Genomic DNA, 21,567 nt, shown 5'->3' on the forward strand with positions numbered 1-21,567 from the left:
GTACTCAGTTTGCTGACTCCATTGCGAATTTCTATATAAATCGAGGAACAATTAAAAACTTTGAGTAGTAGTCTTTAAATAATAAAGATATTAATTCGTTTACGTTTTAGATTTTGTAGATATTTGCAACACATTATAGCTTAGTTAAATCATAAATTTGTTTTTGATAAAAATACGTTCAAATTATAGTGAACTACGTACTTTTTTTTAAAAAATGAAAAAAAATGAATGTCTTTCTATAGCTAATATTCCACTTATCTAACCATCCTCATTCTACTTACGAATGAAAATGATCAATATCCTACAAATCTTAACGTGTCTTTTTACAAGAAGGGAAAAGATGTGTTTCTAATGAGCAATATCTTACTTGTCTGGACAGATACGGTCCTTATTCTACTTACTGAAATGCCTGGCCTTTGCCATAAAATATAAGTAAGATCTAAATCTCTGTTCCACACAGACTTTATTTATTATCGTTTTACAGATTTAAATATGCTTTATGACAATTACCGAGCCGATAATTCACAAATATAAGTAAATTTCATTTTAATATCTCTCCTAATCTTCCCACGCTAGATTTTACGCCCCAATTTCAATACACAATACTGTACTTTAATAAAGTTAATAACTAAACGATAAATTCACCTGTAGTTTAATCGTGTAATATTCTTAGCCATTTTCAAAAATTATCTCACATATATCAAACACCCAACATAACAAGTCTTTAATAAATAACGAAATTATATAGAAGAAAATTCCTGGATATGTAACGTAATATATTGATATAATTTTTCTGTATTATGATAATTCTACATTGATGAACACAGCTTAACAAATGAACAGAAACATGGGCTCCCGGTACGATGACGAAAACGTCTACTATAATATTACAAAATATAACGAAAGGATCACAAGTAAAATATTTTAAACATATTAATTTCTATTGTTATTGTCATTTTCATTTTACTTTTCTTTTCCTCTACTTACTCTATCGATTCGAATGTTATTTGAAGTAGAATAACATCGTAATGCATTTGATGGCTAGAATTAAAGTGAGTAGTAAAAGTTCATCGTGTAATATTCTTAGCCATTTTCAAAAATTATCTCACATATATCAAACACCCAACGTAACAAGTCTTTAATTTCAGCTTCTTCGAGTCAACAATTTCTCATCGATTAAAACTCTTTCTAAACTTCGTTTAAATTTTCCCCTAAGCAAAGCTACCCCCTCGGTCTGTCATCAATCAAGTATTCCTCTTCGAATAGAAACTCACCCTTATTTACACCCTCTGATTTCACGTTCCTAAAACACGTATAAACCTAAACAGACACTATCATCGTTAAATTACTGCTAAGTGTAGCTAGTTCCTCGACGTTAATCGCCACGACAATGCTTGTGTAAACTAGACCAAGGGGCACGTATCAAGGGGGTTGAATTGAATGGACGAGTAAGAGGAAGAAATAGAAAGAACCCATGCTTTTTCCACCGGTACGTGCACAACTGCCCCAAGGAATTCAGTTAATCGTTTCGAACGCGAGGAATCTCGGGAGAAACGACGTGTACTTGGTGTCCGGGAAACGAGGAACGATATAGACAATCTGTGGCAGGCAAGTGACTTTCCCTTCGTCAATTCCTGTAATTTAATGAATCTTCAAGAAACCCTCGCCACTCGAACACTCTTTCAACTCGATGGAATTTAGATCGAGGGGGGACCAAGTTCGAAGATTCGTTCATCTCGAAAGGAATTTGGAAAGTTTAATTATTTTAAACTGGTGCCTGGGAAGGGCTGGAAATTATTTTTAAACAGGTTCCGGCTGATCCTGTAGGAAACAAGATTCGAGATGCTTTGAAATATATCATTAAAAGATTGTGGATATATATCGTGGTTAAATAATAATAGGCTGACAGTTTGAATATACCTAAACCTCGTAGAATCATAATCAGAAACGATTTACTGCTCCAATTAAGAAATCAGTACTTCGAATATCGATAAAGTCCGATTATCGTCTTGATTGCAACACGAGTAATCATTGATACTCTCCTTAGCGATCATAACAGTACTTTATTTGGAGAACCGTTCCCCATTTCCAAATAATTAGTGACCTTTACCTTTGTGATGCAGTTATTACGATAAGGAAATGGTCGTTCAGAATTCAACGATCATCAAAAAGCTTCTAAATTAATGGTGGAATTAATATTGAATTAATATGTAATATTTTAAATTTATTTGTGTATCTTCAATAAAATATTTAAAGCAGAACATTTTTCAACCAATGCGGAATCACGTTTCTATCGAAAATTTGTATTTAATTAGATAAAATGAACCACCAGGAGAGTATTACAGCTTTTCCGTGCAATTGTAAACGGCTAGCCGTAGGTATTCTCGCTTAGACGATAAATTAGAGAAATTTTTAGTTATGCCGTCTATCATTTATTTGAAACGACTGGTTTCGAACGTTCCGTGGTCAAAACTACAGGGCCATGACTATTATTAACAACAACAATAAAATGCGAAACCAGGCGCAACGATGATAGCGAAACGAAGATGAACAACAAGGCTGCGTACGAACTTTAACCGCAAATTGCAACCACAATACAGGTCGTTATAGCGTGACAGGAAATTAATGCTATAGCAAAACGCGGTGTCACTTGCATTATAATTCACGACAACATACTTTTCCCATCTTCTTCGTAATTTCATCGGCCTTGCCAATAGGATTTTTATCAGCTCAGAACGCAATTTCGCTATTTCCGTTCTACAAGAAATTCTAATAAGGAAGATGTACAGGATATTCTGGATAGAATATAGGAACGACAGGTTGGAAAATATTTTAGCTATTAATATTAGAAAGGGGAGGTTTCAGGGGATAAATTATAGTTATGACTGTTTTTATGAAGTAATCTGGTAAAAATATAATATAAAGTTACGAAACAGATGCAATAAAAATATAAAATATGCTTTCCAATGGTATTGAAAATAAAAATAATAATTCAAATTAATTTTTCTATTGGTTACTACACTAATAGCAACTATAAAATTATAATCTTAATAGAGTTGTGCTTTTATCCTTATTTTAAATATATTTTCTTGTTTCCAACATCAACAAGAATGACATGAAATTCAAGTGTTAATTATATCGTATAAAAATTCTTTATGAAGAGATATTCTTTATGTTTGAATAAATATCAAATTCTTCAGATAAATCAATTTTGCGAGGATCCAACATTTTCAAAATCTGGAAGCAACCACGAAGGAACACTGGAAAATCTGATCACGTCAACAACGATAATTAGCCACCGTATAAAACATCAATGATCAATCAATCTCACTAGAGAAACCCATTGCTATTGAATCAACAAACCTTTACCAGCGCGAAACATTACACGATTCGCTCCCTCTGATAGACACACACAATACGATTACGCTCCTAATTAGCACGTTGTTCTCGCGTTTCAACCATACCAAACGCTCCAACACTCGACTATATGCACGATACTTCGCAATAAGCCTCTTCTCTACATCCTGATATTTTCCGGCTCGGCTTAATGCATTTTTCACCCCTTCTCTCTCTCTCTCTCTCTCTTTCACGCGTATCGGTACTGAACAAGAGCCTTAGCTCCTAAAATATGTGCGAAAACAATCATATGGTAAATAAAAATGTTTGGAAAATATTACTATTGATTTTTATACTGGGGGAAATGAAAAGCTTGTGGATGGATTGAATATAGGACAAGTTAACCAGGTAGTTGAAAATTAATGGAGAAGATTATTTGAACGATTATCATTGGAACACACAGTGGTCTAAGAATAACTCAAAGTTCAGCCGAAAAATATGATTAAGTTACCCCAGTTGGTATTAATTACCGACGTCATTTTCGACTACGTAAAAATGACAACTATTAAAAATCCAAATCCTCAATTTTGAAATTCAAACAGAAGTCCTCCAAAATAGCGTACATTAGCGCAATTTCTATTAATTTTAACCAGGGTAATTGATATTAGGGTCCATTAGTGTATTATAGCATCGTGTAAATTTAGGCTGATTATTTTAATAGTTGTACGAGATATCTTAGAATAATCATACTTAATCCATTACTCTAAAGGAACAGACAAGACATCAAGAAAAAAGGAAAAACGAAGAAAAATTTGTACCGCGCTTAAACGATCGCCGAGCTGGCTTATAATGCTCGACTGCGTCTCTAAATAACGCGATGCGTCGAAAAAAGATGGCGGACGGTATTTGTTATCGCATCGCTCCTCGCCTCGATCCTGAAAAACCTTCTTCGTCCCCAGGGGAGCTCGATGTTGCAGCGGTTCCATGTCCCGCGGCACGTTCCGTCGCGATAATCTCGCTTTTTTCGCGGCTGGAAAAACCGAGCTCGCGACCGAAGCGCCGTGCGTGCATTTTGAGCTCGTTAAATCGCGACTCACAAGTGGGACAAACATGTCTGCGCTGGAATACTATAGATTGTTATGGCAATTTAGGCAATTTTTTCGCCTGAATTATTAGAATGGACCGAGTAAAGGAAAGACGACAGGCGAGATTTCATTTTTGTGGCTCGAGTATTTGTTTAGTTTAAATTATTGAACCTGTTTGTAATTATTAAAAATTATTGACGAATATTAATTAATTTTGATAAGGAATATCGTGATCGGGTTGAAGAAGATATAATGAACAATGTAGACTGATATTAAACATTAGATATTAACAGTAAATTTTTGGAGAATTTTAATATTCCATTTTTAGTGATTTCATGTATCAATTTATGCAAAAGAAGCTACATAGTTGTACCTAGTAAGTAAATAGAAATAGTAGAGTAAAATGACAGACAAATTTTTCTACCTTCTACGTTTGAACCAAGGTTGAACTTATATAGGATATACATATATATATAGGATATAATATATATTATATATATATTATATATAGGATATACCTGTGATACGATACTCATACAATACTATACAATAGTATACAGAGCAAGGTATCTAACTCGACGACAATAAATTCCCCATAAATAAATTATTTTATGAGAAAATGTCCTAAACAAAAGCTGAATAGATTCAAGAGGAACTTAATTTGATGTTATTCCTTTCTCTTTGTAGATGGACGTACAAAAGATATATAATGACTGTTTATTCGACCATTCGCGGAGAGATAATCGACGCCACGAACTGATCGATCCCCTGATTTCTGTTACGATAATAGGGGCTGTTCAATTGAGTTTACACTGCATTAACAGATATAAATTAATGTTTATTCCAACAACTTTGTAAAGAAGATAATTACACTGATGCGTATTTATAAGTTAAATAAGTGATTGATTTAAGGATAGAAATCTGGTAATGACATGTTGACTATTCTAACGATGAAGAATAAATAAAATAAAAGTGACGGTGCTGTGTCGGAGGAAAACTAGTGAGTCTGTGTGTCTAACGCAAGGGACTATCGGATTTGTTGATGACAATTTTGGTTAGGAAAGTGAGGGCAGTAGACATTGCTTCTGATTGGATAAAAGAAGATTGGTGGACTAGGAAGGGTCTTAACCGCCCTCGATAGAAAGTTGCTACTGAGAAATATCATGCGTGAGAAAAACTAACTTTCCCGTGTCTTCCCGTAGTAAAACTATTGAGGGTACGCAGTATGGATGTGTGGACATCTAGTTGCCATCTCGCCCGAATTGGTAGAGTGTCGCCCGACGTAACAATGACAGTACAATCAAATTTCTCTTTCAACATAGAATCATATATTTTTCAATGTATTTATGCAGAATGCATAATTTTCAACAAAGCAATAATCTTGCTTAATAGAGATGTAAAGGTCCAATTATCATCACCTATTTTCAAGCATGAAAGGTTCAGTTCCTTTTGTCGCTACGTAATTGGTTTCTATAACATTGCGTATTATATAATTGCGCACACTAGACAAGTAAATGGATTAATTAACCCTGCAATTAGTTATTAATGATTAATAACATTAATTTGATAATACCACGATAATTCATAGCCGTGGGATCTGCAGTCGAAATCGTAATTTCTAATTCAGAGGACGTTGTACGATGAAAATACCGATTTAGATAATGCTTCTACCACGTAATTTGGTTTCAAATTAAATTGTGCACACAGTAGTCAGCATTAACGTTATTAACGGCAGTACAAGAGATACTTGTTCATACGGACCGATTTAATGCAATTTTAGATCGCGATTACGTTCTAGCTTTGTGCTTACACCTCGGGCGCCTCGTCGTATCGATAATTCTAGGACAGCAATTTTGATGTAAATAAACCACAGAAATAGTAACAGCAGTGCGAATAATTTGGAAGTATATGAATTTTGGCATTTTTCTAAATATTTTGAACAAACGACTCCTTTCTCTCTTTCTTGTTTCCAGATAAATTAGTATTTTGCTCGTTGATGTAGAATGGTAACTGTTCGTGATATCTGATACAGGTATAAGTTGAAGTGGTAACTGGTTAATTAAAGTTTCATCGAGATGAATAGATAATAGAGAAGTTAATATAGTACGAGCAGCGAGGATTAAAATATATTTATAAATTAATTTATAAAATCCTTGATGTATTAGTAATTCGCTCCGGTAATCCTACGCTCCAGTAATTTGCTTGCATTTGAATTAAAAATTTCCATTACGTTATATTACTAAATCTAATCTGTATAAAACGCCAGAGTAAAAGGTTCCATTGTAGGAACAGAAATTACCAATGAGTTATTAAACGTAAATTGCATAGATTTATAAAAGGAAAGATTGTAAAAATTGTATGAAATTCGTAAAAAGAGTAAAATGTAGTAACAAATCTGGCATAATAGTAGTAAAAATATAAAAATCACATTGAAACACCGGCCATTCAGTTTTAAAGAGAAATAAATAAAATAGAATGTGTGAAACATAATACATATTAAACACAATAAAATACACAATGATCCATTTATATAATATACGTTTTAGTTGTTTAAATAGCGTAATTTAATACATCATATAACGTATAATATCAAAAATATCAATTAACGTATCAATATCCAATTAAAGGAAACCTAGCAATACACAAATATTCATACATAAATACTGTTAATAATTTACTAATTCAATATTACCATCGGCATAAATAAAACCAATTACGTACAATAATTAAGATAATTTAACTACCATCTCCAGGCTTAACGAACGGACAAATCTTTCTTTTTCACGTGTACTAATCGTTTTTCGCTTGTCCAATATTTCTTGTACAGAACATTTTGCCCGCCGTTGAATTCGCCATTTCGAATCTCATCGCGTTAAATTACGAATGAGAAAGCCCTTCCAACTCCATTTGGTCGGCAGCGTTGCATATTGCACACAACAGCATATTACATGCCGAGCATTACAGCGAAGGTGTCTCGTAGTTGAAAAGAATTCGTTCTGAACCCCCGTTGCTTATGAAACCCCCCGCAGTCGGGGGAGATTTCCCTCATTTCCGTTTCTTCTGCTTCGTAATTCTGTCTTGAATTAAAGTTGACCTGTGAATTCGACTCTTCCGTTTCTCTTAAACCTGTCCCTTGCAATTACTTCCGAGCATTTTCAATGGTACACGTAATCCTTGTTATAGAATTAATAGAATGATCACTTAGCCAATTTTTTTCATCGATAAAAGTTAAATTTTCTAATATATTCGATAGCATTTATTTTAATTTCAACATCATAATTTCATGTTAGATCATTTTAATTCGTTATAGTTTGTTTATCACTTAAATAGAGATTTTAATACAATCCGTTTCTCTATCTTCATCTTCTTAAATCTATTCATCAAAAGATATTTGAACTTGCTGCTCTTTACGTTCGTACAGTTAAGTATACGATTGACCTGGATCGTCGTATGTACAGCAATTTGCTTTAAGTATTAAATAAATTTATTTCCTGGAAGCTTGTTAACAAAATTATATCTCATTATCCAAAAACAAGCATTAACAAAGTTACATCTTTGACAACTAGATTTACAAAATTCTTAAATAATCGTATGCAATCATGTTAGAGAACTAGGTATTTTTATCAGGCGCATTTTTATCGAATTGAATCATAAATCATCTCTCATTCGTCGAGAAATATGCAATATAATTATGACGTTATATAAAGTAATGAAATAAGAATATCATATATGTGCAATAGATAACGTACGATCGATCCGACTAATCGCGTAACAGACTCGACTGCTTGTAACTTGACAGTCTGTCACGGAAACGTCTGCAGACCGACGCGACGTGGCAGCGGCGCGTTTCCGCCTGGCGAGCTATAAGCGTGGCCATCCGCGCGGAAACGCACGCGAAACACGGGATACGTTCGTTGAGTATCGTATGTGCGCCACGATGACTATTTCATACGAGAAACGCGGTGTAAGACGACGAGGACAACGAGTCACCCATGCACAAATATAGATGCACCCAGCCAGTTTCCTCTACGTCGAACGAGAGGACTGAAATTTTACTTGCTTCTATTATCGTCGCGTGTTTGCAGTGAAATGACGAATCGATGAACGTTAACTTATTCATTTATAGTGAATGAAGTTTTATGACAAATTAATTTATGAGAAACTGAATGGGAAAGCTTCAAGTGTCAAGATTTAAAATCGGAGGTATTTAAGTTGATGTCACCGGCTTCTTTATCTTGTGTTTGTTCAATAAACGATAGAAAGAAAAACTAAGTGAACACAAATTCACTATACACACAGCATGTGATAAATCTTCTTCAGCTATAACATTGTTCTGAATGGAATCACTTCAGTTCGATCAAATGAAAAATACAGGCGCACACAAATATCTACTCTTCGATAACTTATGCATCTTCGAAGTACCATTTTGCAGAGTCCATATTTGGAGAGACCTTTCAAAAATAAAATCCCTCTTGCCTATTGATTCATTCGTGACATCTCTAGGTGAAAACATCGATGCTAAAATCGGTTCTCGACTACCATTGACAAGAACAGAACGCCCAGAAAGTCTTATTTCTAGACTTTGCACGCTTATATCTTGAACCGCCGAGTTACTTACGAGTTTCCGCCACGCTAACCACGCAAAACTAATAGAGTCAGGATCGAAAAAGTTTCTCTTTACCTTGCAACTAGTTTATCAAGTATAAAAACAGAGTCACAGCCAGAGACAAAATGAATGGAAAATTTTCATCGATTCTAAGGTCTTCGATAACATTTTTCTTTACTTGAATAATACATGTAAAGCGGTTTTCAATGAGCTATAATATAAAGTGAATAGATTTGAATAAAAAGAGAAAAGCAACTAAGCGTAGAGTATAAAAAAAGATCGCATTAATCGAAAAATCTAAATTTCTCTGTTTAATTATTTCAATGATCCGCCATCAACAGCCATTATCGTCATAATCAACGATCTTCATCGAAAGTCTACGCCAATCTCTGCGCGTCACGAAGGCCTGAGAATGGCAACGCGGTACCTCGAGTGTCCTCGAGTGGCTTGCAAGGCCCTCAAACCGGAAGAAGAACGCTGATGCAACTGCTATTTATCTCGAGCCAGACCTCGAGCATTATCATTTCAAATTGGTAAGCCTGGTCGATCCTGTGCGAGGCAGTTTCGAGCCGCGAAGAAAACTCGAGAAAATAATCTCAACATCCTTCCGTCAGGATGATAAACTCCTCGTCGAAAGTGTGAGTGGACTTTTGTTTCATGGTGTTTCATTCTCTTCTTACGGTTGCGTTTTTCGTATCATTGAACAGAAGAAAGAAAAGTTACGTCTTTTAAAAACGAACTTCCTAATGCAATTAAGTTCGTTATTGCTCCAATTAATTTTTAACTTTTATTCTTACATATTTCGTATAAACGATATGAATAAGTAACACGTTAATGAGGAAATCATTTTTCTAAAGTATGATAAATAATCTCGTAAGAAATTTGATCAAGATACAACATTGTCATCCAAGATGAAATATATTCCTGCACTATGCATTCTTTAAGTTCACCGCTAATATTTAACGAGTAAAAAGTAGATTATGAATGATTAAATATAATTACAATAAAAAACAATCTCACCGCAATAGTATTACACGTAAAGGACCAAACGCTGAAAGATATAGAAATATGTAATGGAATAACATTCTGAACTCAAAATAATAACCTAAAACGCGAATCGTCTCAGAAGCTACAGAACAAGCTAAATACAAACCATCCTCCCACATGCTTCGATATTCCACCTATTTCTCCGTGGAAGTTTCGCAGGAAACTCCGCTTCTGTATTCATTCGCGAACTTTTGACCCATCAGCCTGGTTCGAACTTGGAAAGAACCTTCAGACGTCTTTGCGTAGAAGCAATTAACGTGGTCGAAGGGATATAGTTGTTTCGAAACGGGTGAATAATTCAGAAGGAGGGCGGAAAAAAGGGGCGGAATCGCGCACGAACAGGGCGTAGGACGCCTCTGACGACGCGGAGCGCCGCGACGCGCCGTCAATCACGTTGATTGACGCTTCGAGCCGACGGCGAATAACAATTTGCTCGAAATAACTGACAACCGTACTCGTCGGGCCACGGCCGATAATGAATCAGGACAAACACTCTGCCAACTATCGCTTTCATCCTCTTTCTCACCTTCGCTAACGATCTTTTACCTTGTCATATTCCAATAGTTTTACAGCACCGATTATGAATGTTTTCTTTGTCTTTCCTGTTGCTTTATTTGCTACATCGAAGATTAATTTGTCTTTGCGTATTAGAGAGAGGATTGACAGTGACGAAGATATTTTAATTCTTTGGTGAAGTGATTAATTTTAGGTGAAGAGGTAACGACATTCAATTTGACAAAAATAATATTTTTAGTAGGTAGTTAAAATAAAATCGTTTAAAACGTGGTGTTAAACGAATAATACATTTATCCATGTTTTTCTTAAATTTATAAATCTAGGATTCCGCATTATATGGAAAGTACTAAGTGTAGCAGGAATATTAATTTCAATTTGTTCTAAAAATCGCTAATTTCCAAACTCTACAAACTCTAAGCGTAAAATATCAACAAACAGTCTGAAACTTTCTAAAACAAAATCGTATAAAGTCTTATCACGTCCCTTTCTATTTTCCTATTATCAGTTGCTCTACGAAATACCAGATGAGAATTTAATTAATTAAATCGACTATCCTCTGAACAAAGACATCGAGCAAAGTACTAATAATCCCGACGCGACACGTATATTCGAAATATTTAGACTAGTCACTTCAAGCCCGTCTCGAGTCTGGTTTTATCGAGGTTCTCGCATAATTATGAGCTGGTTGCTGTCAATAACGACGATAACAGTCGACGAGGTTCAATCGAGATAGCACGTTTATGCGATAATGTGAACGATTAGACGCAGGCTAAAGCTGCGCTGTTCCGAAGCTACCAAGATCCAGATTGAAAATTACGACACTTCTCTAAGCTATTATCTCGATCTTACGACTCATTTGTGTCGTGCCTTGAGAATCACAGACGTTCACAATTTTCATATCGAAGATCTTGCTACTTCTTTCTGGAAAGTTAATGAGAGGAATCCAGGCATAATTTATATGTCGGGTTTTCGTTAGGATTTCAGGCGCGTGATAATTCTTCATTAGAATTAGCCATCGTGATGCTCAACAAAGATTGTATTTACACGTATAAATATGTCTTTACAAAGTTTAACGAATAATTAGTTTAACGATTAATTAGTTTAACGAACAATAAGTTTAACGGATGCTGTTGACAATGTTCTTGGGTTCAATAACGAATCCACGGTCAACGGAAAAACTCTTTGTACATTAGAATATATCTTGTAGCACGCAGGTACATTAACTCAGACGCTGGGTTACTTTCAGACTGACTGCCAAGACGATAACAGTAAACTCTCCAAGGTGATTGCAAAATGAAAGACAGATACGGTCACATTTGTCAATTACATATTGATCGGGAATATCAACAAAATTCCAAGCGCCGTTACTAGGCAGTCCCGCGTAAAACCAACATTGCTCCTGACCAGGGCTTGATTGTTAATACAGCGTGTCCCTCAACATCGGTACTTCCTCTGTTAGACATATCGTTCATCCCGTGACCGTGGCTACGTTAGGCGACCAGTTATGTCACCTCGAGCCCAAGTATTGGGGATCTTCCTAAAGAAAGGCCCGATGTCCCTACATCTCCGATATATATATAGTGCACTAGGACTATTTTCAACGATAATCGATCTCAAAAAGGGGACGCAGATATTTTTATCATTGACCGAAATGTTTTGGACAGATCGAAAAAGAAGGGAGTACGTCTTTTGCAATTCTACTATCCCACATACTTTGGCGAACTTCCCATTTACACATAGTACAATGACTCTACTGAGCTAACTACCTAGATTAACATGACCAAATAGTTAAATAAATAACCACTAAGTAATAAATCATTATTGCCAAACCCTGACCTGGGAATGGCTGCGGAACCAGCATTCGGAACAAAGAAAAGGACAAATATTTTAACGAACGAAATTCTCGAATGCAGCTCTCGTTCGCGTAGATTACGTGGGAGCAAAATCGCGAGACAAAGCTATTACGCTGCAGACGGCGCATCGTTCGGTTGTTTGTTTGATTGCGTTTCAATGTATAACGCTGACACGCGTTTCCTTTCACCGAAAAGGACGACGAAGGCGAATGAGGGACTCCAGCCACGTTTCCGTACTCCGGTTTTAACTTCCAAGTAGCCAGAAGCAGGGCTCGAGTTTAACGTAACAATAGTAGTTTCAACTTCACTTCTATTATACTTGCTCTTTTACATAATGGAGACATAAGGCAGTTTCACATAATTGTGGGTATTTTGACATTGTTATAGAGCGACTAATTAGTCCTAAACGTCTACACGTTAATCAATTAGATTCAAAAATATCATTGGTTTGTTCTTTTTTAAATAGGAACATGAAGTATCTTTATGCTTTGATATTGTTATATAGCGATTAGGTCCAAGTAAGATAAATAAACTTTGTGTTATATCTAAACGAATTACTTCTACGCCTGCACAAAAGGTCGTCGTAAAGATTTCTGTTGCTGATTGTTGTTCTCTGAGACAAAGTGCAACATTCTAAATCGGGAACGTAATCGTCGAAGTTATTTCGTTGAGCGTTAAAATAATTGGAGATTTTCCAGAGGTCACTTGAAAGTAACGAAAGGTCATTAAAGTCGAAGATCACTTAAAGACCACAAGAGTTTATCGATATCGTATTACTAAGATTGAAGATCAATTATAGGTCATAAATTGCGAAGTTAAAGTTGAAAAAAATTAGATGAAAGTCATAGATCATAAAAATCTCGTCACCGCTATAATCACTTGAATTATAATCTATGTAGCGTCATTGATACTAAAAATATTCTAAAGAAGATACTTTAAATAAAAATAAATACCGAAGGAATTTCTATTTGCAAAATCATCCGACGCTTTCTGGGTATAGTACAGCGTAATTGCGCAACAATTTTCAAAGACATTATGTGGCACAAAAAGAATTTTCCAGCCAGTTGTATAACATTTTTGACGACAATTATCGTCGCTATGGTTAAAAGTCCTAAAGTGTGCGTGGAAAGTCAGTGACAGTTAATCTCCGTTAGATTAACGTCTGATTTCGCATAATGTATTAACGGGACAGGCGCAAGCAAGTGAAATGGAAGAACGTAATCACATTAACGGGGAAGTTAGTGTCGGTTTAGGTGGCATGAAAAGTGGTAAAAGATTACAGATAGCGCTCTCTAAGTATCCGTATGCTGTACACCGCTGAGGGACCTTTACTTTTTTAAATGCAAATACTACATCCTAAATATTAATGTGCTTAGCGTAACGCTTTTGAAACGACCGTGTCCTCACCATGGAAAATCGCCAGCATTTTTTATACGACAGCTCTCTTTAAATTACTAAAATTCGCTGGAAACTGCATTTTGCTGTGCGACTCACTGATGGTTATAGCCATTTTATGTATCTTATCATATTCATGATTTAATTCCATTTAAACTTATGTAGCGACGATAATTCCGACAATAATATGAAATTGAAAAGTCTAGAAACGTAGACGTAAAATAACAGAATCTTCTTTCTGCAGATAAAACTGCACTCTGATCGAAAACGTTTGGCTTACTTATTGAAATAGAAAACGAATCGTGTGAAATAAATTTTCTATCATAAATTCCATCTCAATTTCGTCGAAATTCTTTAGAAACCGACTTACAACAAAGAAACTTGATACTTTAAATCAAAATAGTTGATTCGATGTAAGTACAAAGAAATAAAGGAGGAAAAAATGGAACAATGAAAAGAGAAACGGTATTAATTTCTTCGAGGAAAATTCACGAATAAACAATTATGTTCGATTCGAAAAGCTCGTGAACGATTAAAGTCCTGTTGAATCTTTGAGGGGTTCGGGCGAAAGAGGAAATGGGCGTACGCTCGGCTCGATGCCGGGGAATAGAGAAAAATTTACTTCCTCATTTCGACCGAATACACGATACAGTTTTAGAGCTCCCTATAAATATTTGCTCGCTACGAAATATTTGAAAACGCCGTAATGGCCGCAATATTTCGGTAAATTTCGCCGGCAAATATTCGCAGTTCGGTTGGCAACCGGGTCGATCAACCGGGATTAATAAAAGTAAATCTGAAGATTACCGTGCACCACCGTCTCACCCTATGCCTAGATTGATTTCTGTCGCGGTTACCTGTTCGTCTATCTCTTTTCGTTTCACCTCCTCGAGGCTCACACGATAAATGAACCGGCGCTTTTAACTGACGTCTCACCATGCCGGATACGTGCTACATTTGAAAAGAATAAATCGCCCAGGTTTGGAAAGAATAAATTACCTTATTGGGTATTACGAATTAATCGAGAAACTTTTAAGATAAATAATTTCATAAGATAAAATGAACCGAATGGTAGAAATTTCAGTTTTAATGTTTTTAATGATAGAATTATAATTTTATAATGATTCGTAGAGAACTGAAACTTGAAATAAAAGATACGCTCAGTATATACATATAGATGTTTATCATAAACCTGTAGGTTCTTTTTTCAGGAAGTTAGTCGATTGTATAATAAAATAAAATAAGATTGTATTACGGAAATAAACTGTGTCTGCTTGTCAGAATGGATATGTTTTGCAAAATGTATAAAAGCCAACTTGCTGGTAAACCGATATTTTTGAAAAGAACGAGCCAACGAGCTTTTGAATGAAATAAATTACCTTGTTCAGTACAGTATATAATAATTAGATAATAAATTGAAAATAGAATTATATTCTAGAGATAAAATATGTCTGTTTGTCAGAATGAATATCATTCACAAATATTTCAAAGTTGTAATCAAAATGGAATAAAATGTCAGATATATAAATGTTCCACAGATGTTATACATTTATATGTACATATACATGTATATCCAAAAAATTAATATATGTATATTAAATATCATATATAATTTATATATGTATATTAGATATCATATATTTGATGTTTATATGCTTGAAGTATAATATTTTTACACGTAAAGCAAAGAAAAAGAATAGACGAAATAAAGTAGTACAAGACACTACTTGATCAGCCACCTCAGATAACTACAAACACGTCGATTTGATTTATCGTGCGACACTACGACGCACTTTTCGCTTTACTTATACCCTATACAAAATATTACCAACACATTAGCCAATATACCAACAACATAATTTCTTTCGTTTCTAACGTTGCGAACATGCTAATCCTACGATTATTTCGAGCAACCGTACGATCCTCAAGTGACATGGCGATTTGTCCATCCGCTTACAGCAGAGTCGTTTAACTTTAAAGCCTGCATGCAAACGAATATAACTTAATTCCAAACAATAAACGAACCGTTTCTTCATGGAAACGATAGCAATAAAAGCTAGGGTTGAGAAACAGAGGGAGCGAACCGGTGAGTTGCAGCGGTGAACACTCGAACGAGCAAATGAAATTAAACGGGTCGAGGCGAGTACATATTTCATTAGACGCGTAATCTTGTTTATTGCAAGGTACACTGGTAAGTAATTGAATGTAAACAGTGCAATTTTCCGGCGTTCGTTTGCTCGATTTCCCTAGAAAACCGATCGATCCATGCTAAACGAATCTTTCGCGCGTCAGAGTTCCGCGAAAGGGGAAGAAGAACGAGAGAAACGAGCACGAACCAGAAAAAAAAATGAAAGAATTATCAGGCAAACGGAGAGAATAGCTGTGTACAAGCGGGCAGAAAAGCAGCTGGGAAAACGAACTCATAAAACGCCACGCATTTTCATTCATTCATTCCCCCGTTCTAAAGCGAATCGACATCGACTATTTCCCCTCTTGACAAAGATACAAGGCTAAAAGGGAGAAGAAGAATAGAGAGGGAAAAAAGGCACAAAACAGGCAAGGAAAAAAAGCAGGAACAACGCGTTTTGATTCACTTTCACGGCCTCGTACTCTTTCACCTTGCAGGATTTTTTTCTATTTTTATTTTTCTTTTTTTTTTTATGGTCGACACGAAAATCCACCGTCCATCCATGCATATCGTTTTTTATTTCCCCCGACGAAAGCTCTGTTAATGCGCGCGTTAACACCCCACGATCCGCGGTGGCTTTTTTTACAATCCCCCTTTTCTTCGTCCATTGCTAGCTCGCCTTCCTCTCTCGCTTTCTCTCATTTTCTTTTCTATATCTCTTCTCTCTCTCTCTCTCTCTGTCTAGCTTCTCTGCGTTCCCTCACTGTTGTGTATCCAACCGTTTCTCTCTGTCTCTCGCTCTGCGTAGATTACGAGGGCTGGCACGCCGTAAAATCTGCCGACACGTGTAAAAACGACACGCGTTAGCCCGCGGGGTTGTTCCCTGTTTTATTTTCCTTGCAACTATTTGCTGTAAACCGGCAACTCCGAAAAATCTCTTTGGGAACGGGCACACGGCTGCTTTAACGTCCACTCGACGACTTAACGTCCGTAATCTAGCTTCACTTAACTCTACCGTGACGTTCCGTAACCCGTCCTACCCCATCTACTTTAGGCTCGTTCCTGCGAGGATTAAGAATCCTCTCTCGCTCTTCGTCTTTTTCGCAGGATGAGACCCCGATGGTTTATGGATTTCCGCTTTCTGCGCCCGTTGGGGATAAATCGGGATACAGGCGACTACCAATTTCTTTTTCTTTTCCGGTTTTCGTGTTTAGTCGGACAGTTAGAATATTTCATTACGTAGAAATTAATAGAGTTGATCATTCGAAAATTGAGAATAAAATCGAATCCTTAGGCGATTAATCGATTGGTATCACCTTAGGATTTATATTCAATCAAATTATACATTCACGTTAAACAATATTTTTCGAAAGATTAGAAACTAATTTATCGTAAGGAAGAATAATAGTACTAGCGAAATGAAAATGTTATACACGACAAAGTTGGAAATTTGAAAGATATAAATAATAGAATCAGTAAAATAATACCCTTTCAAAAAAAGAGCAATTATTACAACACGGCAATTTAATTTGGTGGTAAAAGTTACGTCTAAAACCAACCATGATACAGTTAAAGCTAGGTTTTGCTCTTTAACAGGTTGACAATTAATTTAGAGTAACAAAGTAAAACACTATCAGTATTCATATTGGAAATTAAAATTCTTCCTTTCTTTTCGAAAGTTTGTTAAGTCGTCGCTACATAAATGGTACAAAGTTCGAATGTCCTCGAGCGTCAACAGCTCGAGGATTAACCGTATTCCACTCGTTTAAAACCAGATTAAACGAGCTTCCTTTCTTTTTTCTCCGACTTTATTAACTAATTTAGAGCGAAGCGCGGAGGCAGGAAGAAAAAAAAAGAATAGTTGGCAAAAAGTTTCGGTCAGGTGGTGGTTAGCTGCAAACTTGTCTGGCGCTTTACGACACTTCCGAGTTCGCGTTCCTTCGTCATACGGGACAAAAACGGCTCCTGTACGACCTCCTTCGAGGAAATCCACGTGAACAATCCTATCAACCTACAATGTACGCGTCAACGAACCCAACTCCTTTTGGGAGGATAAAAACAACTTCTACAATTGCTACATTCAGACAGTTCAATTCAACAGCACAGTTTTCTGACCGTTTTAAACCAAATCAAGACTGGTCATAGAATGTTTATATAGAGATTTTCTCGATAAATCACGATGCATGAAACTAACAAAATAGAGCAGCTATTTAGCTGTTTTTCAAAAAATTTTGCAGCACAATTTATCAGCGAGCGGTAGATATGTAAATTGATTATATTTACAGCGGTGATGCGAAAGTTTCTGGTCAGATACATGTTCCGCTAAAAACGGTATTTTATACAAAGAATTTATACTATTATTATATAATAAGTATACCACAGTGTTCATTTCAGTGTATTATTTTTTTATTAAATAAAGTGGTATTAGATATTCCTTTTAGATTATGGCGTGAAAAATCTATTTGGCCAAAAATGTTTGCACACTGTACACTATTTCCTTCGGCTATTATTTTGATCCTCATTCAATTTCTTTCGTGTATTATTTACATTGATTTTATATATTATCGTCTCCGGATGTTTATGCACATTCATATTTTTATGAATATATAATCATCAACTATCTTCATGTACTATCTATTGTGAAGAGTAATTTGATTTGGATATTTCATACATCTTTATGAATTATACATTTGCATCTTTGAAGTTTTGTCAATTGCATAAACATCCGTGGTATAATAATATGAATATGATTTCTCGTTTTCACACCCATTCATAATTTACTGGACACTTGATAACAAGATTTAACTTTTAAAAGAAATACCTATCCAAATAAGTTCCTAATAGGATCGTAGAAATATTGTATAATCTAGTTTTGTTCTTTGCAATACAGACAGTTCATAACTGTCAATTTTAATTGGTATGTAAAACATTAATTTATCACTGTCCTAAATCTGCTAACGGTCTCTGTAAGGACTTATGAATAGTAGTGCACATATCATATAATATTACCATACAATACTCTGTAATACTATGTATACGATATTATACTACATCGATTGTGCATTATATATGTAATGGCCAAACGCATTCATTTGATACTATTATTAGTACGAATTCTCTGCACTCCGAAAATATTTTTCACACGATCGTACACCAACTTCAAAATATTTTTACGGTAGAATTTGTTGAAACCAAAAGTTTTCGTATGTAACTGTGTAAAAACGTTTTTCTCCAATTTTTAACGGTTAAAATAATATCAGAAACAATAATATTCACATTATTGTTCAGGATCAATGGAGCGCAAAGGATTGAAAATAATAATCATTATTTATATGGAATGTTTTTGAAACCATGGTACAACCGAAGAAAGCTTCGTTCCTCGTCTAACAGCGGGACGCGTACGTACTCGTATATATTTTTCAAAAAAATCATATTCAAATATTCGTTAAATACACGTGCACTTAATTAGCCATAATCTGCTTGGTTAACCAATCTAGGTAGCTATTCCAGCAAACGTAAATTATACTGTCAGAATCAGAGTTTGGTTTACAATTTAAATTAACACGAAAAGATTCAACGTTGTAATATTGTATCGATAAAAAGTTTTAGAAAATTTGGGTGTCATGAAAAAGATGAAAAGATAAATTGAACAAGCCTAAAGAAATGTCACACTTTATTCTGAGAATACTCAAAATTGTCTTCAATCAACAAATAAGACAGAAATAATCGAGCTAATGAAGAATATCACCACATCATCATTTTCATTAACTCAAACATCTGTGTGCATATCCGAATACGACGTTATTTTCAAAATACATGATCTTTTCGATGCAACTGAAATACACGTGTCTTTGATAAATATTCCAATTAATCTTCGTTGAAAAGAGATCTTTACACGAAAACGTTTCATACTAAATTTCCAATACACTGTTACACGAATCATCGCCCTTTTCTATTATATCACCAGATTTCAATAACATCCAGCGTTACCAATCCCTTTCGTTGAAAGTCAGGGAAGCTCTTCTTACAAAGAAACGAGACAAAAGCTCACCGTTGACGATGACGATGACGCCCAACAGGCAGAGCAGCAAGTGTCGCAGGCACATCTTCTTCCGTCGAGTAGAGATTACCGAAAAAAAGGGGGACACGCAAAAAAGGGATCCTCACTTGCTTCTGTCGGACATCGTTTTTCAATCTAGTTGATGGAAAAAGCCTCGTCTCCCTCTTTCTCGAACTGTCTCTGGCGATCAGTCGACCAGGGACAGGCGGACGTTCATCGCGATCCTGACACTTGTTATCATCTTGCAGGAGAACTCCGTGGGAGTTCTAGATGTTCACGCCGGTACTATCCAAACGGAAAATATCAGCAATCAACTCGGATTGATTTCAACTTGATGATCGAGAGGAGAGTGAAAACGAACAATTACAGTTAATTAGAAAAAAGACTTCAAATCATCATCGAATAGAACGAAGCTCCGACAGGAATTCGGACTTCTTTGGATGAAATCTCTCTCCTTTTCTGTCTTCACCGTATGTTTCTAGTAACTGATATTCCCTTTTCTGATTTTCCCTGTGTTGGGACAACGACTCCTAGGCGGCTCTTTGTCTCTCAACACAGATATATAATATCTCTCTTCCTGCGGATCTTCGATCTGCTTGTTTGTTCTTGATGACGTCAGCTAACCACAAACTGTCCCGCGATCCTTTGCAAGCTTGCCGCAAGGAGCGAGGGATGAGAGACCGAATCGTCTCTCGAGACACACTACTCCGGATTCAGGGACCTCTTAACGTAATTGCTTTTACCGTGTGTCGAATTTCAACGGATCTTAACAGACAAAGCAGCCAGTCTGGCCACGACTGTTTCTTCCTTTGCGCACCATCCGAAACGAAATCCTTTTGTATCACCAAGGAACCAGACCTCGTTCAACTTTCTTACACGAAACGCGACTCGACTCTTGCACTAAACTTTGATATATCGCAGTTCGATCTGTTAGCAATTTCCAGCGTGTTACATGTATCGAAGGTATTCGAATGATAAATAACGATATTTCTAAGATCGACGTACGCACTCGCAGGGGTGACAGAGTCGAGAAGTGGCGCGTCAGAGGCCGAAAGCCATGAAACACGAACAAGAACGCCACGATAGATTTCCGGCCACGGCGAACTCGCGGCGCTTACTGAGTCTCTCGAGGCGCTCTTCGAGGGTGACGAGCACGTTTCTCACCCCCACCATCGGCAGCCAGGCCGCCACACAACAGGCCGCGCGACGATCGGTCGCGCAAACGCACTACCAGCCCACGGTGGTTACGCGTGACTCGCCGTTCGACTCGCGAGCGTCGCGGCGCTTTTCAAGGAGCGAACTGACTGTGAGCAGCGGCTAAGGCGGCCGTCTGGTGGGGTGCAACAGAGAGAAAGTCGCGCACGTAAAGCGCAGACACACGTATGCACGCGCGCACGTAACAAGATCGCGTAACGTGAGCGTGTCAACGTGAGCGTGTCAGCGTGAGCGCGCGGGAATCCAACTTGCGGCACAAGTTATGACCTCAAAGGGATCGTTAACGAGCACCCGCCAAATTAGTATAACGGCCACTCGTCTCACCC

General features: G+C 36.4%; 1 protein-coding gene across 3 annotated transcripts in view; it reads right to left on the reverse strand.

The window, feature by feature from the left end:
• The window catches only part of LOC126917620 (carbonic anhydrase-related protein 10), a 228,340-nt gene extending 207,042 nt beyond the window's left edge, over window positions 1–21,298 (reverse strand). Inside the window, exon 1 of one of the 3 annotated variants that reach the window (XM_050724695.1) lies at window positions 20,018–21,298. In XM_050724695.1, the coding sequence (XP_050580652.1) occupies window positions 20,018–20,072 (55 nt within the window). In that variant the 5' untranslated portion in view covers window positions 20,073–21,298. The remainder of the gene's footprint in view (window positions 1–20,017) is intronic. The other 2 variants (XM_050724696.1, XM_050724697.1) reach the window with 2 other exon arrangements.
• Between the last annotated feature and the right edge of the window lie 269 nt (window positions 21,299–21,567).

This window comes from Bombus affinis, chromosome 6 (assembly GCF_024516045.1).
Source record: "Bombus affinis isolate iyBomAffi1 chromosome 6, iyBomAffi1.2, whole genome shotgun sequence".
NCBI classification, from domain to species: Eukaryota; Metazoa; Arthropoda; class Insecta; order Hymenoptera; family Apidae; genus Bombus; species Bombus affinis.